This window comes from Aulonocara stuartgranti (genome assembly GCF_965226115.1).
Source record: "Aulonocara stuartgranti genome assembly, chromosome: 11".
Lineage (NCBI taxonomy): Eukaryota > Metazoa > Chordata > Actinopteri > Cichliformes > Cichlidae > Aulonocara > Aulonocara stuartgranti.
Window position 1 is genome coordinate 31,948,186 of NC_138947.1, and position 18,480 is coordinate 31,966,665.

Genomic DNA, 18,480 nt, shown 5'->3' on the forward strand with positions numbered 1-18,480 from the left:
TGGACAGGTCACCAGTCTGCCACAGAGCTAACAGACAGGCAAGTTAGAGTCAACAATTAACATGTCCCCACTAACTGCATTATTGTTTACAGAATACCTAGAAAGGGGAGAACATGCAAAATCCACACAGAAAGACCCCAGCCTGATGGTGGAATTGAACTCAGGACCTTCTTACTGTGAGGCAGCGCCGCTAGCCACTGTGCCAGCAGGGTGATTCAGCTTATGAAAATGTATATACAGACTAAATAAGTTATACTTACAACATAGTAATTGCACATTTTGCTTACACTTTTGTTTCTTTATCTCATACTATTTCACCTCAGTATTCAAAAGGGACATCTCCTTACTATGATTGGTGTTCGCTGATTTTACGTCTTTTTCCAAATCAGAATCAGAATCAGAATCAGAAAGGGGTTTATTGCCAAATGTTGAGCAGGTTTACAACATTAGGAAATTGCTGGAAAATCCTTTTAGTTTCATATAAGAACACACAAATCCACACTGTGAGTCAAAGAGACACCAAAAGCAAGACAGCACCGATCTAATGTATCACAGCATTTGTACAGTTAGCCATTTCCATTAGATTAATAAGAACAGTTTAATTGTTATATTCATTATAAAGATTTACTCTGGAGTAATATTTACAGCCAAAAGCAATTTGACATCTTTTTTTTAAATATTATTTACCGTTTTGTATTTTTGTAAAATAGTTTTGTTACATCACTGTCTGCCTTATACCACAGGATTCAAAGCTTTGTTTGCTCTGTCTGGTGTGTCTTCTCTTCGTCGAAGGCAGTCTCCATACTTTTTAGAATGGATTTTCTGACTTCATCCTTAAAATCTTGTCTGATGAACACATACAGTAGTGGGTTCATGCAACTATTTAGAACAGCCAAATTGTTGCTGAGAGGTATCCCAATATCAATAATGTGGAGTAATGTTTTACTCTCAGTATCAGCTGTGAAGATAACCAGCTCAATTAGACCTATAATATGAAAGGGAGCCCAGCACACGAAAAAACAGATGATAATAGCAGCAATAATTTTAAAGGCGCGACTTGACTGGCTAGCCAGGTTGCGGTTTCTCCTGACATGATGGATGATGACACCATAACAAGAGACAATGACAGTGAAGGGGACTGCAAATCCTAGGAGGAAGTTGGTGATGACAATGGCTTGAAATCGTATGTTGTAGTCGAAAAGAGTGTCAAAGCAGATTATTTTGTCTCCAGAATGTTGCTCGGTGTCCATGAAGTAAAGGTACGGAGCATTGAGAATCAAAGCCAGTATCCAAACACACAGACTCACATGGGATGACTTGCGTACATTTCTGTAGTTCTGAGCCCACACGGGCCACACCACAGACACACATCTGTCCACACTGATCACCAGCAGAATGTAGACACTGACAAACATGTTCAGAGAGATTAGAGTGGTGCTCAGCTTGCACATGAAATTGCCAAAGGGCCAGTGAGACCCTAAAGCTAAGAAAGTCACATCAAAGGGCAGAAATGCTGCGACGAGAAAGTCAGCCACAGCAAGATTGAGGTACCAAACTGTGTTAACAGTTTTCTTCATCCTGAACCCGGTCACCCAGATAACCACTCCATTCCCCAGCACGCCAAGAACAGAGACCAGGGAGAAAACAGCGATAGACATGGCATCAAATGACTGAAACAACTGAGCAAAGTCATTCAAGTCGTAGTCATCAGTTTTTTCAGAGTCATTTCCATGAGTAGCAGTAGCTGTAGTTCTCTGATCAAAATAGTGAGTAGTCATCTCCATGATTGTCTTGAGACCTGCAGTAGCCATGCAACAAACAAACAAACAAACAAACAAACAATTTCAATGCATTGTCATTTATAGTTATTCTAATCCATGAAATATCTCCTTGATGTCTAGTAGAGCTGAAGTTCCAACACAACTTAAGACTAACCATATCAGCACTTGGTTTTAATTAAGCTATCAGAAATTTTAATATGTAGAGATAAACAATAAAATATAAATACAGGGTTAACTATAAAGTAATGGCCACGTGTGGGACATGCTTGTTGTTGATCTAGTGACTCATTAAACTACTAACGTTATCGGTGAGAGGCATTTGAAAATAAAAACAAAGCATTCATTTTCCAAACAAGTAGACACAAGCATGAAAAGAGACATAATTTGGTTGCCAGCGGTTTTTTCAAAAGATTTAAAAGATGTAATTTTAAACCAACCTGAATGATTGCTTATGTGGATTTATTTTTAAAAATCCACAGTTGATCCGTTTTTATAATGCAGCTTGATGCAATTTATTTGCAGACGTTGAAATATTTGAATTCAAACTCACATTGCCCTCTTTTTACATCATGCCCACTCGTTACATTGACCTATTCTGTAATATGCAAGCGTTAAAACTTTGCTTCATGTTTGCTTTGAGGGCACCTTAATACGCTATAGCAGCGGTTTTACAGCTATTAGGCAAAGGCATAACATTTTCTACACTGTCACTGTCTAACCAGAGTTTTGTTGTAAATTAGAATTATGACAAAATATACAATGAATTACTCCATAACTTCAGACAAAAGCAGTACTGTCACTTAAATAAATCAATTTAACTCATTTCCTTAATTTTAATAAATTACCTTAATTTAATTAAAATCCAGCGCTGGTTAATTCCTCCATAGCAAATAACCAATGATTTTACAATCCTGAAATAGGGGGAAGCTCCCACTGGGTTTAAATCTGGGACTCTCCTTCTCGGATGAGAGGTGAAACGTCTTCAAGCAACTTAAAGAAGTCCAGACGCTTTTCTTTCCAACTCCTTAGAATACAATGACCTGGATGACTGAGAACCGTCACAGACAAACATTATGTACCTTTTTCTTAATAGTTGTTGAGGAATTCCCTGCAGAGGAATGTCTGATCAAACTGACTGCTTAATATGACTGCCTATAAAGCAAGAGAAAGAGACGGGGAGAGGGAGACGGGTAATCAAAATATATCTGTATCTGCAGAGTTTAGTGGTTAACATTTTTGCCTAACAGATCCTGCAGCAAAATAACAAAGGTTACGTACCTTAAGTTAAGTTGCCTTGTTGGTTTTGGATGGACTGATTGTAGAAAAATACCTAATGAAGATTTGACAGGTTAATATAACCCTGTGCAAAGGGTGGGGGGGTGACTGTTGTTGTCACTGTATCATTACAAAGTCATTACAAAAAAGACTGTTGAATTTCTCTGCAGGCTGAAGATGACTAAATTTGGATATGTATATAGTTTGTATTGCAACAGTATGACTCTGTCAGAATTTTGCAAAGTTGTGAAACTCTGAGGTCAACTATTTTGTTGTTTCATGTGTGTGGTAAGTATTAAGTTTTATTTGAAAGTCAGAGAGACCAAAAGAACTAAACTGGACAAGCCTTGTACAGTTAAATAATCTTAACGCAAAGGAAAGAAAAATAATAAATCCACACAAAACTCCAAACACTGTGTCAAAGACTCAGCACCGTGACAGTGATAGTGCTTTGTGTTAAGCCACCAACTCTAAAACCATCCTCTGACTCTCTTCTTCATGTGCACCATGTATCATCATTCATCATGTATCAGATTCTCCCATGATCTCTGAAAGATGGGCAGGTGCCTGGATTTTTGGGGACTGGGGGGAACATAGTGTGTAGATACTCTGCTAAGTCACTGTGTTTGAGTCACATTGAGAAAAGTAACCAAATTTCATCCTAAAAGAATGACAGAGTATTTTTTTACTACTGTCAAACATAAAAATTGGTAAAATTTTACCTGAACAGTATGGCAGAGGAAGTATAGACTACAATATTGTAGCCTTTGGAGAAGCACTTGTACCGTTGTCAGTTTTGTTTCATTCTGTTGACGGAACCATAAAAGTAGGTTTTCAGTTCAATAAAGAAATAAGGATTACAATATGAAATTATTTGTGGCCAGTGCCATACACGGTAATGGTGGCTGCCTGATGCTGGGTGAGAAGATGAATTTTATTGATTGTGCAGTGGACGGGTAACTCTATTTCACTGAGTGGAAAACTAGATGTTTTCTCAAATCAATACAATAAAATAAAAGAAAACAAAGAAAAGAAAAGAAAAGTTTTACTAGGTCTGACTGATTGCTACCAAAAACAAAAGTATATAATAAATCACAGTTCATCAACAGATGCATCATCTATCACTGTTTTTCTGTTTTGATGTTTTTATCTTTTCATTTTTTGAAAACTTTAAATCTTTTTATTTTAATTGTTTTAAAATTGTATGCAGAGCAGATGGCTGCTGTTGTTAATGAAAGCACAGTCCCTATCAAAATTTTAAGACCACCTGAAAAAGGGCAAAAAATCATATTTTGCATGGTTGGACCTTCACAAGGTTACAGGTTGAGCTTCAACATGCAACAAGAAGAAATGGGAGTGAGACAGAACATTATTTTGAGCATGCAGTTTATTGAAAACAGTGCTTGAAATGAAACAGGCTGCAGCCCCGTGCTCAAAATAATGTTTTGTTAACTCCCATTTCTTCTTGTTGAATGTTGAAGCTCTACTTGTAACCTTGTTAAGATCCAACCATGCAAAATATAAGTAGAATCCTTCACTGCTCATATCAACACTGGGGATAAAAACATAAAGTTCACCAGGGAAGACATAAAGGATAACTGTTTGCCATTGCTGGACTGTTGAAGGGAATCAAAACCTCAACATTGAAGTTACCGGAGCCCACACACAAGGACCAGTACCTCCTCTTTGACTCCCACCACCAACACATATTGGGAGCGTCTAACATCCAGAACAAGAGCACCCCAGCATTCACAGCACACCTGACATACTTGTTGACACTGTCATACTCACAAGGTTTAATATCAATACCTTATTTCACGTTATCAGCACTCTCTTTTTTTTTACACCCTTGTGCACTTATGTATTTCTTACCAAAGATATTTATGCTTCATGAATAACAGAGGATTTCATTACTGCCTGTCTAGTTAGCACATAATGGAGAATAAGAGATTAAGAAAGCACCCTGAATGATTTGTAGCCTTCATGTCTGCCGTAAGGTTTGCTAAATTAAATCTATTAAATGCTGCCGCAGTGTGCAGCTTTGTTTATGACTACTGTCATATTGCTGTGTTTGTTATGTAAAACACCTCTCCCTACAGGTTACGACTATATTAACAATGCATGTGCTCTGTGTTCTGTCATTGGGTATTTCATAATGATAAATTATTATTCAGGGTTAGATGTGTTATGCATTTATTTCTAAATGTATTTACAACTGTACAATACAGGTGAAGATATATAACTGGGAGAAAGACATTGGTCATGAAAGCTCTTTGGGTGCCTTGAAAAGCACTATATAAATCCAATCCATTATTATTATTATTATTATTATTATGAAACAAAAGAAAAAGAAAGAAAAGCAACTGCTAATTTAAGCTTAGTAGCATCATAATGTCTGATCAAACTGACTGGTTAATATGACTGCCTATAAAGCAAGAGAAAGAGACGGGGAGAGGGAGACGGGTAATTTCTGTACTAGCAAAAGACATCTAAAATCCAGAATTAGAACATCTTTATCTTTTCATAGCAGCAGGGTCCTACTATCAGCATCCTGTTTTGCAATCTTGGTCTCTTTTCCTCTTCCTGTCAGCTATCTTGTATTCTTCTTTGGTCTTTATTTGTCAAGGTTCTGGGTCATTTGACTGGGTGTTTCATTCTGGCAAGATTGACCTGGCGAACAGCAGCGTGTCTCCTGTGTTCACTTTCTCTCATGTTTTACAGGATCGTAATTTGGCTATGCGCCCACCATAGTGGGGCCTGTAACATCAAGCTGGTGTGTCAGTCTACGTTTCAGTGTTTCCTGTTTTATTGTGACAGTGTTGTGTTCCATTTTCAGTGTGTTTAGTTTTGCTTCCTCTGTCTTGTTGTGTCTAATTAGCCCCAGCTGTTATTCCCTCCTGTTTCTTGTTCTCCCTCTTATTCCTTATGTATTTAAGCCCTCTCTTCCCCCCTGCCTGTTGTCCTGATCACCCTTTTGGCTGTGGTTTCCTCTGTGTGTGTAATGTTGAGTTTCTCCTTGTTTAGTTTGATATTTTTTCTTTCAAGCGATAAAGCTGTGGGGGTTTTTTTAGATTTCCGTCCAGTCATGCCTGCTCCACAAAGCTTTGGGACAGTATTAATATATAAAAGTGGCCTTGTCCTTTAGTTTGTTCCTAGAGTTTTATCTTTTTACTTTTTGGATTTGTTGTATATTTCAGTCCTAGCTGATAGACAATTTTGTTGTTTAAAATTTTTTATATTTCTGTTTGTTGAATGTTCACTGTTTCCTGAATCAGCAAACCCTGCTGTATTGATTTTTTTAACTGTGAATTTTGAATTAAAACTAACATAAAAAGTCTTGTTTATACAAGGAGGAACGAGAAATGCGCATTTCCACTGTGGTATCGCAAGAAATTAGTGGTTATATAAATATATGAGTATGCATAATAGTTATTATTCATAGATACCTACATCCTAAGTTCCTGTTATTCATCTGAAAGAAACAGAATGAGTGTGTTGTTACAATGGTAATGCCAGGAGAGGCAGTAGTGGTTCTGTGTTACATTAATGTGTAAGGAAGTGGAAGAAGAGTGTGTCCTGTAGGAGGCAGTAGAAAATGGATACTCCTGTTCTGTATATGCACTGAAAAGAAGGTTCAGTGAACCAGTTGCAACGATACTTCATTGTAAGTCTCAGTTATTGTATTTTTATTTTTTGAAGATGCAACATCCACCAAGAGGAGCAGCGTCTGAACCACCCAGGTTGATCATGAAGACTCCAGCCTGTCCAGAAATTCTAAGCACCAGCTGTCTGTTGAATTTTAAGAGTTTAGTAAAGTAAAAAGAAAAGACTGTAGAGGTTAAAATGAGCTGATTAAACAAGTGGCAGTGCTTGGTGCAGCGTCGATGGGAGCTCAGTTACTCTGATAAGTAGCTCCCAAAGATGAGGCTGATCAGCTGCAGATGCGTGTGATTATGCCCCAGGCACGGCTGGACTCGACCAGACAGGTTTCAGCTGGGAGATATGGAACACGTTATGACTCTTAGCAGGCAATTTCAACCCAACCGTCACAGAATTAATCACAGTGTCAATGCAGAACGGCCCATTGAAGCGAGGAGCCAGCTTCTTTGACTCCGTGTTAGCAGTGGATAACCAGGCTTTCTGAGCTGGAGCGAAGGGTGGAGCAGCAATCCTGTAGCGGTCGGCCATTGTTTTGTTTTGCTCCCCGGTCTGGAGGATGGCTGCTCAAGTGGCTCTCCACATACACCAGCAGCGACGGACATGGTGCTGGGTGAAAGGAACCTCGTGAGAGATGGAAAGAAGAGGAGGTTGATAGGCCCGTGGCTGAGGATGTCATCGAGTTGTGTGCGTACTCCACCCACGCCAGTTGAGAGCCCCACTGGGACTGATTTGAGGACAACACACGGAGCATCGCCTCCAGCTCCTGATTGGTCCTTTCAGTCTGTCTGTTTGTATGAGGGTGAAATCCGGAGGAAAGACTTGGGCTCCCAATACCGAGCAGAACTCCTTCCACACCCGCAACGAGAACTGTGGACCCCTGTCACACACAATGTCTTTGGGATGCCATGTAGGCGGAACACGTGGTTGGTCAACAGCTTCGCATTCTCCAAGGCAGTGGGCAGCATTTGAGAAGCAATCAACAGTGGTGAGAATGACAGAATTACCTGAAGATGGTGGCAGTCCAGTTATTAAATCCAGTGCGATGTGTGACCAGGGCTTCCAGGGAACATGTAGTGGTCTGAGGAGACCAGCTGGCGGGGAGTTGGACACCTTTTTCTGTGCACAGTTGGGACAAGCAGACACAAACTCCTGGACGTCTCGAGCCAGAGATGGCCACCAGAAGAAGTGTTGTATAAGTGGGCAGGTGCGGTTCTTACCAAGGTGACAGGAGAACTTTGTGGAGTGGGCCCACTGGATCACTTGGCCAAGAACTGCAGCGGGGCGGACCCGTGCCTGGATCGGGTTTCCCCCTTTGAGTGTTTCGTTTTTGTTTGTTTTTTTAAAAGTCTATTTATAATATTTTAACTTCAAAATTACAGAAAATAACACCAAAGGAAACAAAAATCAAAAACGATAACAGAAGAAAAAAGAAAACAAAGAAAACAAAAACTATTTTTTTTTTTTTTTTTTAAACAAAGAAGATTATGATGAATCCCCATTTAAGATGGCTTCGATGAAGACAAAAACATCTACAAAACTCCATCGCTGCCTTTAAAATTGGGGCATAGCCTCAAGAAGATTGCAGTTATTTTTGAGCACAAAGCAAAATGTTAGATTTGGACAACAAGGAATTTCTTAAGAATCTGGACAGAAGCAGAGGTCTTTATGAGATGAAATGGGATGTGTGTGTCTCATCCCATCCTCTACAGACTCTAAAAGAGAGAAGCATACATGTGCATCTTGATAAGTACAGAAAAGGAATACCAAAACAAAATTAACAATGATCCCAATAAGAAGAACTGGTCAAAGCTGGCCAATTTGACTCTTTGTGAAGTAATCCTGTTTAACCACAGGAGAGACGGTAAGGTATCAAAAATGCCAATGACTGCATTCAGTCTATGTGACACTTTGGGAGTTTATTTGGATTTGGCAAGTAGGATTTTCAGTTTGAGCAAAAACATTTTGAGCACATTCATATAAGAGGAAAAAGGAATAGGAAAGGTCCTATCCTTTTAATGCCTGGGACGCTTTCCTCAATGGAAGCCTTGGTTGCACGTTGGCAGGCCTGTGGTGTGCCTGATAAAAATCCCTTTTTCTTCTCCAGACCTGAAGGGGAGACCCACTTAAGAGGATCGGGTCCCACCAGACAGATTACAAGGGAATGTGGAGCCAAGCATCGAGAGACACTGTCCTCAACCAAGTTGAGAAGGCATGTATCCACACTGTCTACAGTCCTAACCCTGAAAGATAATGTGATGGACATTCTTGCAAATTTTCTAGGCCATAATATCTGGGTCCACAGACAGTATTATAGGTTGCCTAAAGGAACCGGCTTTATCAAGTTGGCCTAAAGTCAACAAAAGGGCTGATTGCTCTAGAACAGGGGTCCCCAATCCCAGTCCACGAGGGCCCGTGTCCCTGCAGGTTTTAGATGTGTCCTTGAGCCATCACAGCTGATTTAAGTGGATAAATTACCTTCTCAACATGTCTTGAAGTTCTCCAGAGGCCTGGTAGTGAACTAATCATGTGATTCAGGTGTGTTGACTCAGGGTGAGATCTAAAACCTGCAGGGACACCGACCTTCGTGGACTGGGATTGGGGACCCCTGCTCTAGAAGAAGGCTGCCCGCTTGTCAGACTTCAATGGAATGAGCTTGGATCAAATCCAGATTGATCTCAGTTTTCTTTGTTTCAGAGTAAATGTCTTGTACTATGAAGTTTGCTTTTTGTTATATCACTGCTTTGCAGAGGAAGTGCAGCAGACGTGGAAAGACTCCTCTTTATATTCCTCAGCATCAGGTATGTTATATTTGTAACTAACATGGATTAAATGACTACAACAAAACTAAAACATCTGGATTGCCCCATGTACTTTTTGAAAGCACTGTTTTAGCTGCTGTTAGATGTCATTATTGAAACTTGGTGAATAAACTCATACAATGTGAGAATATAATCAAATTGTTTACCACGGGGAAAAACACTTCAGACTAACATCAGTTGACATAATGTAAAGCTTATATTGAGCCGTTGTTGGAGGGAAAAGTGCCACGTGTCTAATCTGCTGGTAATCGCGACAATATTGTGAATAAAGGAGCATGTTTACCAGTGTTTTTGTATGTTAGAGCCTTAAATTTCAGTTTAGAGGATGAGGCTTAAGGTGAGGAGCAAGACAATGGGATGAAGTGTTCAAATAGAATTCTATTGGGTTCATTGTAATCATACTCCAGTATGTAGTAGTATGATTTGCTCCATTACGTGACGACTGCTGTGCAGACTATGGATTCAGTTACAAGAAAATGATGGCTGCGCTTGATATTTTGTACAGTGTGATGAAGTTGAGTTGTGCCATCCATCTGTACGTACAGTCAGTGCTTTTCACACAATATGGTATTAAGGATGAATGGGCACAGAGTGCAACCATATACAGTTTTGTAGACGACTTTTCCTTTCACCCCTCATGTCTTGTTGCTTTCCTCACTACTTTGTAAATAAACAGCGTGTAATGACAAGCGATTGTTGTCTGTGGCTGTTTGGGTCTTGGGGGCAGCAAGTGCCTCATTCATGCTAGGACCTGGCCTCTAGACGGGTTGTAACAATCAGTGATTGGCTGAGGATTGTAACCTCGTCCCAGTACAAGATTTTCAGGTAGAGTAAGAATGGAATTCAGATTCCAAATTCCATATTCCCACCAATGTATGAAATTGGAAGGGGATACTTTCCTTGGAATTCTTCGAACCTCAATCATAAAGTCAATGGGAGAGATTCCAAAAACATGGTATAAACCCTTACCGCAATCCCGGTGTCATCTGGTGTGTCTGTCCATCCCTGGACCATCCCTGTAATTTCTGTCTCTATCACTTGAAATGCTGTGGTCTCCATCACATTTATTCAATCAATGGCTTACACAATACTCAGATATAGATTTCTTTTGTTTTACAGTAAATACACAACATGAGACGACAACATACAGTCATTTGTGTTTCACAACGTGTGCAGAATCTCAGAAACACATACCAGATGTGGTGGCCATGGCTACAATGATGAAATCGCCCAAATGTAAACACAAATCTCTGAACACAGCTACAGAAGATGGCAATCACTTCACACCAGCACACATGGAATGACACAGTAAATACGTTTAGCTCTCCAGTACATTTTCCTTAATTGATTTCACGTTGAGAAAAAGCTAATTATCAGCGTGCCTTTAAAAGAAAAACTGTAAACAAAAACATTTCAAAAGTTGTTGTTGTTTTTTTTTGACTTGGTTGTAAAAGTGGTTGAAGCCTTTTCACCACAAGGAATGAACATGCAGCTCTGTCATTCAAGCAGCTGACGAGGGAGGGGAGAGAGAGAGTGGGAGGAGGCGGAGGTTTGACCGATGAAGAAAAAACATAACTTAATAGACACTCAGAAAGACAAACGATCAGTTAAAGTGTTAAACTTTGAAATCCAGCAGGTTGCAGTCGATTTTGTAGTAGACGTAAGGATAATATTCCTGCTGGCTCAGGTTCAGGCCTGGGATGTCCATTGCAGACTGGAGAGAAAACACAAGAAGCAGGATATTAGTGGGTGTGAGCAGCCAATGCAATATCTGTGTGTGTGTGTGTCATATAATGAAACTTTACACCAAATCCAATTTGCCCTCACAATCCAAATGCTTGGAAAAAAAATACATGGAATGGAACCGACACAGCTACACCAAATGTGCTACTTACCTGTTCCGAGGTTTGACCAAATGAAACTTTAGATTTTAAATATTTAAGAAGAATTTTTTTTATTTTTTTTATTCTTTTCCACTGTCACATTATAAATGCATTACACAAACAGAAACAATGCTGCACAACTTAACCTATATCCCATCTGCAGTAACCAGCTCCTGCCATGAGAGGGAGCAGCTGTTATAACCTGACACAAGGATGGATGGAGAGATTGCAGCATCTACTTTCCCTTCCTACTCAGTGTTGAGGATTATTGAAGCACTCACATCAATGATAGCTGCTGCACTGCTGTCCAGATGTTTGTAAAGGTCATTGAGCACCTCCCTCAGCTTCTTCATGGTCTTCTTGTTTGGCTGCAGGAGCATGGCTTGAAAATTCACAGGCAACCCATATCTGCAAACCAGAACATGTTCAACTCCACTTTCAGACTTAAAATGTTTAAACTACAAGTACGGTCATCAGTGGGGAAAAAACAAGGCAAGCAGTGTCAGGTTTTAGCTTTTATTTTTCTCTTTGTAATAGTTGGTTTTGTTGGCACTGCGATGTTTATTCAAGAGGCCTACCTTAAAACAGATTCCACAAAGACTCGTAGTGCTTTAATGTGAATCCATGCAATGAAGGCTTCACTAAAGTTCACTTTCAGCCACCGGACAAGTGGACCCTACAGAGATGAACAACAGTAACCATCAGTTTTATGTGTCAGAGTCATGAATCTTAAATTCATTCACAGTAAGTGCTTCAAAATATCTGTTTTTTTTTAATGAAAGTGCTTTATAAAAGTCCTGCTGACAGATCCTCTTTCTCTCCTAAACAGCTGTGTTCTGTAGCCACTGACAAACTTTCTTTGGGTGCGTGTGCACTCAGCACTTTCTGACCCCTGCTGGCTGCACAATAACTGAATTCTGTGAACTGCTTCAGCCTTTAATTGGTTGTTTGTGATGCAAGCACACACTCAAGTTTTCTTCCACAGAACACAGTGGGGGGAAATCCACACAGTTATCAGGCTTAACAAAAAGAAAAAGATTGTATATGCATACAATAATATTGATCAATCCAGCGAAAACAAGTATAAACAATACAAATACAAATTAGTGTGATATTTGGTAGAATCTTATCAGTCTACCACACACAGAGCATCCAAACCTTTTTCTTAACCACATGGACGACAGTAAATTAAACAGAATAGCACAGTAGGCTAATAATTCAACATATAAGTACTACATTTATGTGAACAGCACCTCATGGGCTAGAACATCCCAAACCATTTGGGTCTTTTGACTTTTCTATTACTTCCACAGCAAACACAAAATAGAACAAATACATGACATTAGAGGAAAAAAAACTATAGAACTTACAAACTGCTTCTTCTTATCTGTGGAGAGCCGTGTCATCTCTTCTTTATCTGCCTTCATCTCCTCTTCATTGTACTGAAAGTCTCTTACCGTGAACCTATGAACATCGTGAAGAGGACACAAAAACCAGTTTCATTTAACGAGAAAGTGATTTTTATGTGTAGAGACACCAGCTTATATCCTTCACATATTTAAATGTCTGAAGATCAGTTGTGAGAACATAATGCAAGACACATCTACATACGTAAGAAAATCACTTAGATATGTGACACGTATATAATTTATATACACAGAGCTGTTTATATTCACTGGGAAGAATGGTGGTTATAATAACACAATGCCATCACTTACTTGTTCTCTCTAGCTTTGTGTTTGAAGTCATCAATAGCTTTCCTGAACAGAGTGACACTGAACAGCCCACTGTCACTGTCTTCAAATAGCAGACTAGAAGAAAGGTCAGGTACTATTTTAGTGATATAATAATAGGAAGTTCATAATGTAAATTAATCGCATACTAAGTCTCTAAATACTTGTGGTCAGAAATATGAACAAAAATAAATTAAATTGTCACAAAGAGCAACTTAAACAATAGATGCTTGATAAGGGCATTAACAAAATATCTGTCTCATGGATGACATGACTTACTGTGAAGACCGTGGGACCACCATCTCAGCAAGCGTTTCATATGCTTTCTGCCAGTCAGAGTATCCCGTCCTGAACAAACAAAACAGCGCAGAACTCATTAATGCTCATATTCCTTCTCATTCAATACAAAATCAATCAGGACATAGCTGTGTTTACTTGGGGCTGACTCACTTTGGTACGACAACCAGCAAAGTGATGAGGTACTCTGAATCAAGTACAAAATCATCCTTCTTGACAATGTCAGCCAGGCTCCTGGTCAACAGGCTCCCCCTGTTGGCACACAATAGCATTACAACAACACAGACTCATATGAGGGTCCTGCTGTTGATAAAAGCTTTTTGGAGTCAGAGTATACAGACAAGGTCAAGGTAAAGCATAATGAGGTAGAGGAAAATAAAGGAAGCGAACGGTCATCCTAAAGGATGTTCCAGGTCGGCACTGCAGCCTTCATGTAATGTTACAGGTGCACTTTTGTCCATGTGAGTAACTTACGCATTCTTCCTTTCTAAGTTCTGCAAGTTTCCCTTTAGGTTATTATACGCTGATGCTCTGGTCTTCAAGTCATTGTCAATCTGAGTTACTTGCTGTTAAAAAAAAAAAAAAAAAAACATGGCAAAAAATATTAATGACAGACAAAGTAAAATACAACAAAAGACCACAGAATAAAATAACTGCAGTGAGGGACCTGGATTAAATGAGTGAGAAGATATTATTAAACTCTGCAGCTACTCATGAGTATATAAAATTAAAAAAAATAAATAAAACAATACATACACTACCAGTCAGAAGTTTGGACATACCTGCTCATTTACTATTTTTTTCTTTATTTTTTACTACTTTTTATATTTTAGATACTCACCGAAGACATCAAATATATGCAAGCAAGATATGTGGAATTATGTAGCAAAGAAAAATTGATAAATAACTCTAAATATGTTTTATATTTTAGATTCCTCAAACCAGCCACTCTGTGCTTTGATGACAGCGCTGCAAACCCTTGGCCTCTCAGTGAGCGTCATGATGTAATCACCTGAAATAGTTTTCACATCACAGTTGTGTCTTGTCAGGGTCAATTTGTGGAATTTCTTGTCTTCTTAATGGGATTGGGTGACACACTTGTGTTGTGCAGAGGTCAGGTTGGTACACAGCTGACAGCCCTATTTGGCAACTGCTGGAATTCATATTATGCCAAGAACCAATCAGCTAAGTAAAGAGAAATGACAGTCCATCATTACTTTAAGAACTGAAAGTCAGTCAGTCTGGAAAACTGCAAAAACTTTGAATGTGTCCCCAAGTGCAGTTGCCAAAACCATCAAGAACCACGATATAACTGGCTCATATGAAGACCAAAGGAAGACCAAGAGTCACCTCTGCTGCTAAGGATAAATTAATCCGAGTCACCAGCCTCAGAAACCGCAAGTTAACAGCACCTCAGATTAGAGCCCAGATAAATGCCAGAGGTCCAGTAGCAGACACATCTCTACATCAACTGTACAGAGAAGACGAATCAGGCCTTTATGGCCAAATAGAAACGACTACTGAGGAAAACCAATAAGCAGAAGGGATTTGTTTGAGCCAAGAAACACAAGGAATGGACATTAGACCAGTGAATATCTGTGCTTTGGCCTGATGAGTCCAAATTTCAGATCTGTGGTTCCACCTGCCGTGCCTTTGTACTATGCAGAAAAGGTCTCTACATGCATGGTTCCCACCAACGGTGTGATGGTCAGGGGGTGCTTTGCTGGTGACACTGTTGGGGGATATGTGACCCTAAACACATCTCCAGGCGGTGCAAGGGCTGTTTGACCAAAAAGGAGAGTGATGGAGTGCTGCGCCAGATGGCCTGGCCTCCAGAGTCAGCTGACCTAAACCCAATCAAGATGGTTTGGGATGAGATGGACCGCAGAGTGAAGGCAAAAGGGCCAACAAGTGCTCAGCATCTCTGAGAACTCCTTCAAGACTGTTGGAAAATGATTTCAGGTGACGACCTCATGAAGCTCATCGAGAGAATGCCAAGAGTGTGCAAAGCAATAATCAAAGCAAAGGGTGGCTATTTTGAAGAATCTAAAATAAAAAAACATATTTTGAGTTATTTCACACTTTTTTTGTTTACTACATAATTCCATATGTTATTATTTATACGTTTGATGCCTTCAGTGAGAATCTACAATGTAAATAGTCATGAAAATAAAGAAAAAACATTAAATGAGAAGGTGTGTCCAAACTTTTGACTGGTAGTGTAAGTAAGTAAGTAAGTGTAAGTGACAGACCTACCTTTGAGATGATTTCAGAGATGTTTTTAAGGGACTGTTTTATGGGATATTTTGCCATATCCCATTGAAATCTTGTAATGTAGGTGACAAGATCAACTAAAGGGAAAGAAAACAAAAGCTGTAAAAGCAACACTATTACCTGCTTATTATCTCACGGCAGCCTAAAGTTAATATCATTATTCTGCAGCTAACCATTCTTTGCATTACCCCAATTAAAAATACAGTTATATTTTCCTTTTTTTTTTTTACATAATACGAACAGAGAGTGTTGTAACCATCAGCGTACCTCCATTAGCCAGTAGGTTCTCCTGCACTTTGTCCCGGCTGTCCTCCAACACATCAGCCATGTACTGAGCCACCTTCTTCACCACACTGTGAACACCCAGGAGAGAGCAAAAATGCCATCTCAACACAAACTGCATGCACTAAGCATCACATGACCCCCAGGAACTGATTTCCCCCAACCAGATTTAACACAAACTGACGCACACATCAAAGGGTTTCACATATTCGTGTAAAGATAATCTCCTGACAAGGTCATTTATAAAACAGCAGACTTTCAGTCCTCAAGATTTTTAACCACGCTGTTCCATGGCTCATCAGAGCAGCCATGAAGCCATGGAAACACCAAGAGCCAAGTCACATTTGATGGCTAAAAGTTCCTAAGAAAGTACATCAGCCACTAATGTTCAACTTTTACCCATCTATTTTGCAATGTTATTATAATATCAAGTGTCAAAAATCAACTTAACGTTTTAACTGAAAGAAATTAAGAATTTAGCAGTTTCTTTTTCAGATATGGCGTGCAGAAACATCAAAAAGGAACTGGGTTAAAGAGAGGCTGTAGGCAAACAAGTGAAACTGTGTTGCAAGGTTGGCCTTTCCCACAGTCAGCAGAGGAAGCATATCAGAGCTCAGGCACTAAGAGCTGTGTGTGAGCTTTGGATGTCAATGTTTCCAAAAGACTAGAGATTACAGTCGAACATACTCATGAGAGTGAAGTCATCTGCTATAAATATGACTACAGAAGGAGCTGCGGGTGTATCACCCAACTGTAAATTGCCAAGTTTAGACTGCAGGGCCCACTAGCCTCAGGTCCCTGTGAAATTCCTCATTGTTACAAAGTAGAGGAAAGATTACAGAGTGGCAGAGGACTGGGAATGCAGGTTTTGTGTTCAACTCTCATTAATAGGTCAATAGTAAGAGCCATTATAAACAGAAAATAACTTTTTAATGAGAAAAATAATGTTCGGTACAAATCAGAAATTAACAGGTTGCATACCCTTCAACAAAGGAATCTAATTTGGCCAGTTCATCCGACAGCCCGACCAAGACATCCAGTGTCCCAACCTGTTTTTGGACACAAAAACAAAAATTAAACATGTTTTGAGTTATCAGTGCTGAGATTTGGGTCTTTTTCAGCAGTGTCAGCAGGGTTGTGTTTAAACAGGGACGTCTGGGGTTCAGTCTGCCTACAGTGACATCCAGGGGGCCCCTGTGCGCTTTGGACGGCGCCTCTTTGTCCAGAGGCATTCGTGCATTGCTAACAGCAGCAGTGGGACATTAGAACCCCGCGTAGCACCAAGGTCAGCGGGGTTACTTCACCTTCTGCACGGAGAGTGACCAATTCAGAAAAGCAGAGCTGCTCTGTGGATGAAACACTCCTCTACCCGCTGCTTCAACATGAAGGCAACAGATCTGTGTACAGACTGCTTCCGATACACAGAATCGGTTTATTCTTGACAGTGGATGCAGAAGGTGAGTGATTTTGATTGTTAAACGATTGTTAAATGACTTTTTGAAATGAATGGGGTAAATCATTATGAATTACTACAGTGTAACAGCTCTGCGCTGCAGCACTGGAGGGAACAGCAGGACAGCGTGGCAAGCACAGGGTTTATACACTGTCCTGAAAAGTGTATAAACCCATACTAACCTTAAGGTCTGGGATGTTGAACTTGTGGTTGGTGGAGAGGTTGTTGGTACGCGTGGTGGCTGCCATCATTTTGTCCCATGTTTGCTGGCAGGTCTTATCTCCTGGTGCAGAGATCAACCAAAACTCTGTCATGTTTCCAGCACTGGTGCAGCTCGAGAAAGCTGGAAAGGAAATCCAGACTTAGACTAGTGCTTTCTCTAATATTATTAGCCTCAGCATTTAGTTAAACAACACTGTCTGTCTGATTACAAGTAAAAGACTGTTTGCTTACAGGGACACCGTTCCCCACTAAACAAGTGATGCTACACTAGCAACAATTCATTCAATTCATTCAAGACAACTACATGCTGACGTTTCTCTTTCACCAACAGTCCATATCTTCACTCCCCGACTACTAACTAACGTTACAATACCGTAAATAAAAAAAATAAGCAATATGTTACATAAACCGCAGCTGGCAAAACAAAAACATGGTTAAGGTCAAGCAGCATCCAGCTGGGATTAGCTATCGTTAGCCATTTCGCTAGCTTTGTTATTAACGGCAACAACTCAGGTACTTTTTGATATCGTTTTAGCTGTTCACTCACCGGGGTATTAAAACGTTACAGTTGTTAGTGAAAATAAAGGTGTTTATAGTGTTTCTATAGCTTGACAGCGTTCATAGTTGCCATTCAGTACAGTTCGTGAGCTCCTGACAGCAGTACCAGTCAGCTGATCTGCAAGAGGAACCGGAAGGCCTCTCACACACGCTGCGGAGACCCACCAACGACCCCAGCTGGCGGTGAGCGAGTACTGCAGCCTGGCTCAGCTTGAACCCACAAAAACCCTGACTGGTGGTGGT

General features: G+C 40.0%; 2 protein-coding genes across 5 annotated transcripts; both read right to left on the reverse strand.

Annotated features, from left to right (window-relative positions):
- Nucleotides 1-416: 416 nt before the first annotated feature.
- On the reverse strand, nt 417-3,146 carry LOC309718024 (chemerin-like receptor 1). Of its 4 annotated transcripts, none has more exons than XM_082552967.1 (3): nt 3,060-3,146; nt 2,861-2,933; nt 417-1,798 (listed from the first exon to the last, which is right to left on the reverse strand). In XM_082552967.1, exon 3 carries the CDS (start codon nt 1,782-1,784, stop codon nt 747-749), a length of 1,038 nt encoding a protein of 345 aa, XP_082409093.1. In that variant the 5' UTR covers nt 1,785-1,798; nt 2,861-2,933; nt 3,060-3,146; the 3' UTR covers nt 417-746. The 4 variants fall into 4 exon arrangements, with proteins under 4 accessions (XP_082409093.1, XP_082409091.1, XP_082409094.1 ...); XM_082552965.1 differs by having other exon boundaries at nt 2,627-2,933; XM_082552968.1 differs by lacking the exon at nt 2,861-2,933 and adding an exon at nt 2,627-2,829 and having other exon boundaries at nt 3,060-3,144.
- Nucleotides 3,147-10,579: 7,433 nt separating this feature from the next.
- Nucleotides 10,580-18,385, reverse strand: LOC309717257 (V-type proton ATPase subunit C 1-A-like). Its single transcript, XM_082551689.1, has 13 exons — nt 18,227-18,385; nt 17,640-17,800; nt 16,986-17,053; nt 15,990-16,075; nt 15,705-15,799; nt 13,923-14,014; nt 13,602-13,700; nt 13,431-13,499; nt 13,137-13,229; nt 12,789-12,882; nt 11,997-12,094; nt 11,700-11,826; nt 10,580-11,249 (listed from the first exon to the last, which is right to left on the reverse strand). The coding sequence occupies exons 2-13, from the start codon at nt 17,769-17,771 to the stop codon at nt 11,151-11,153; spliced, it is 1,152 nt and encodes a 383-aa protein (XP_082407815.1). The 5' UTR covers nt 17,772-17,800; nt 18,227-18,385; the 3' UTR covers nt 10,580-11,150.
- Between the last annotated feature and the right edge of the window lie 95 nt (nt 18,386-18,480).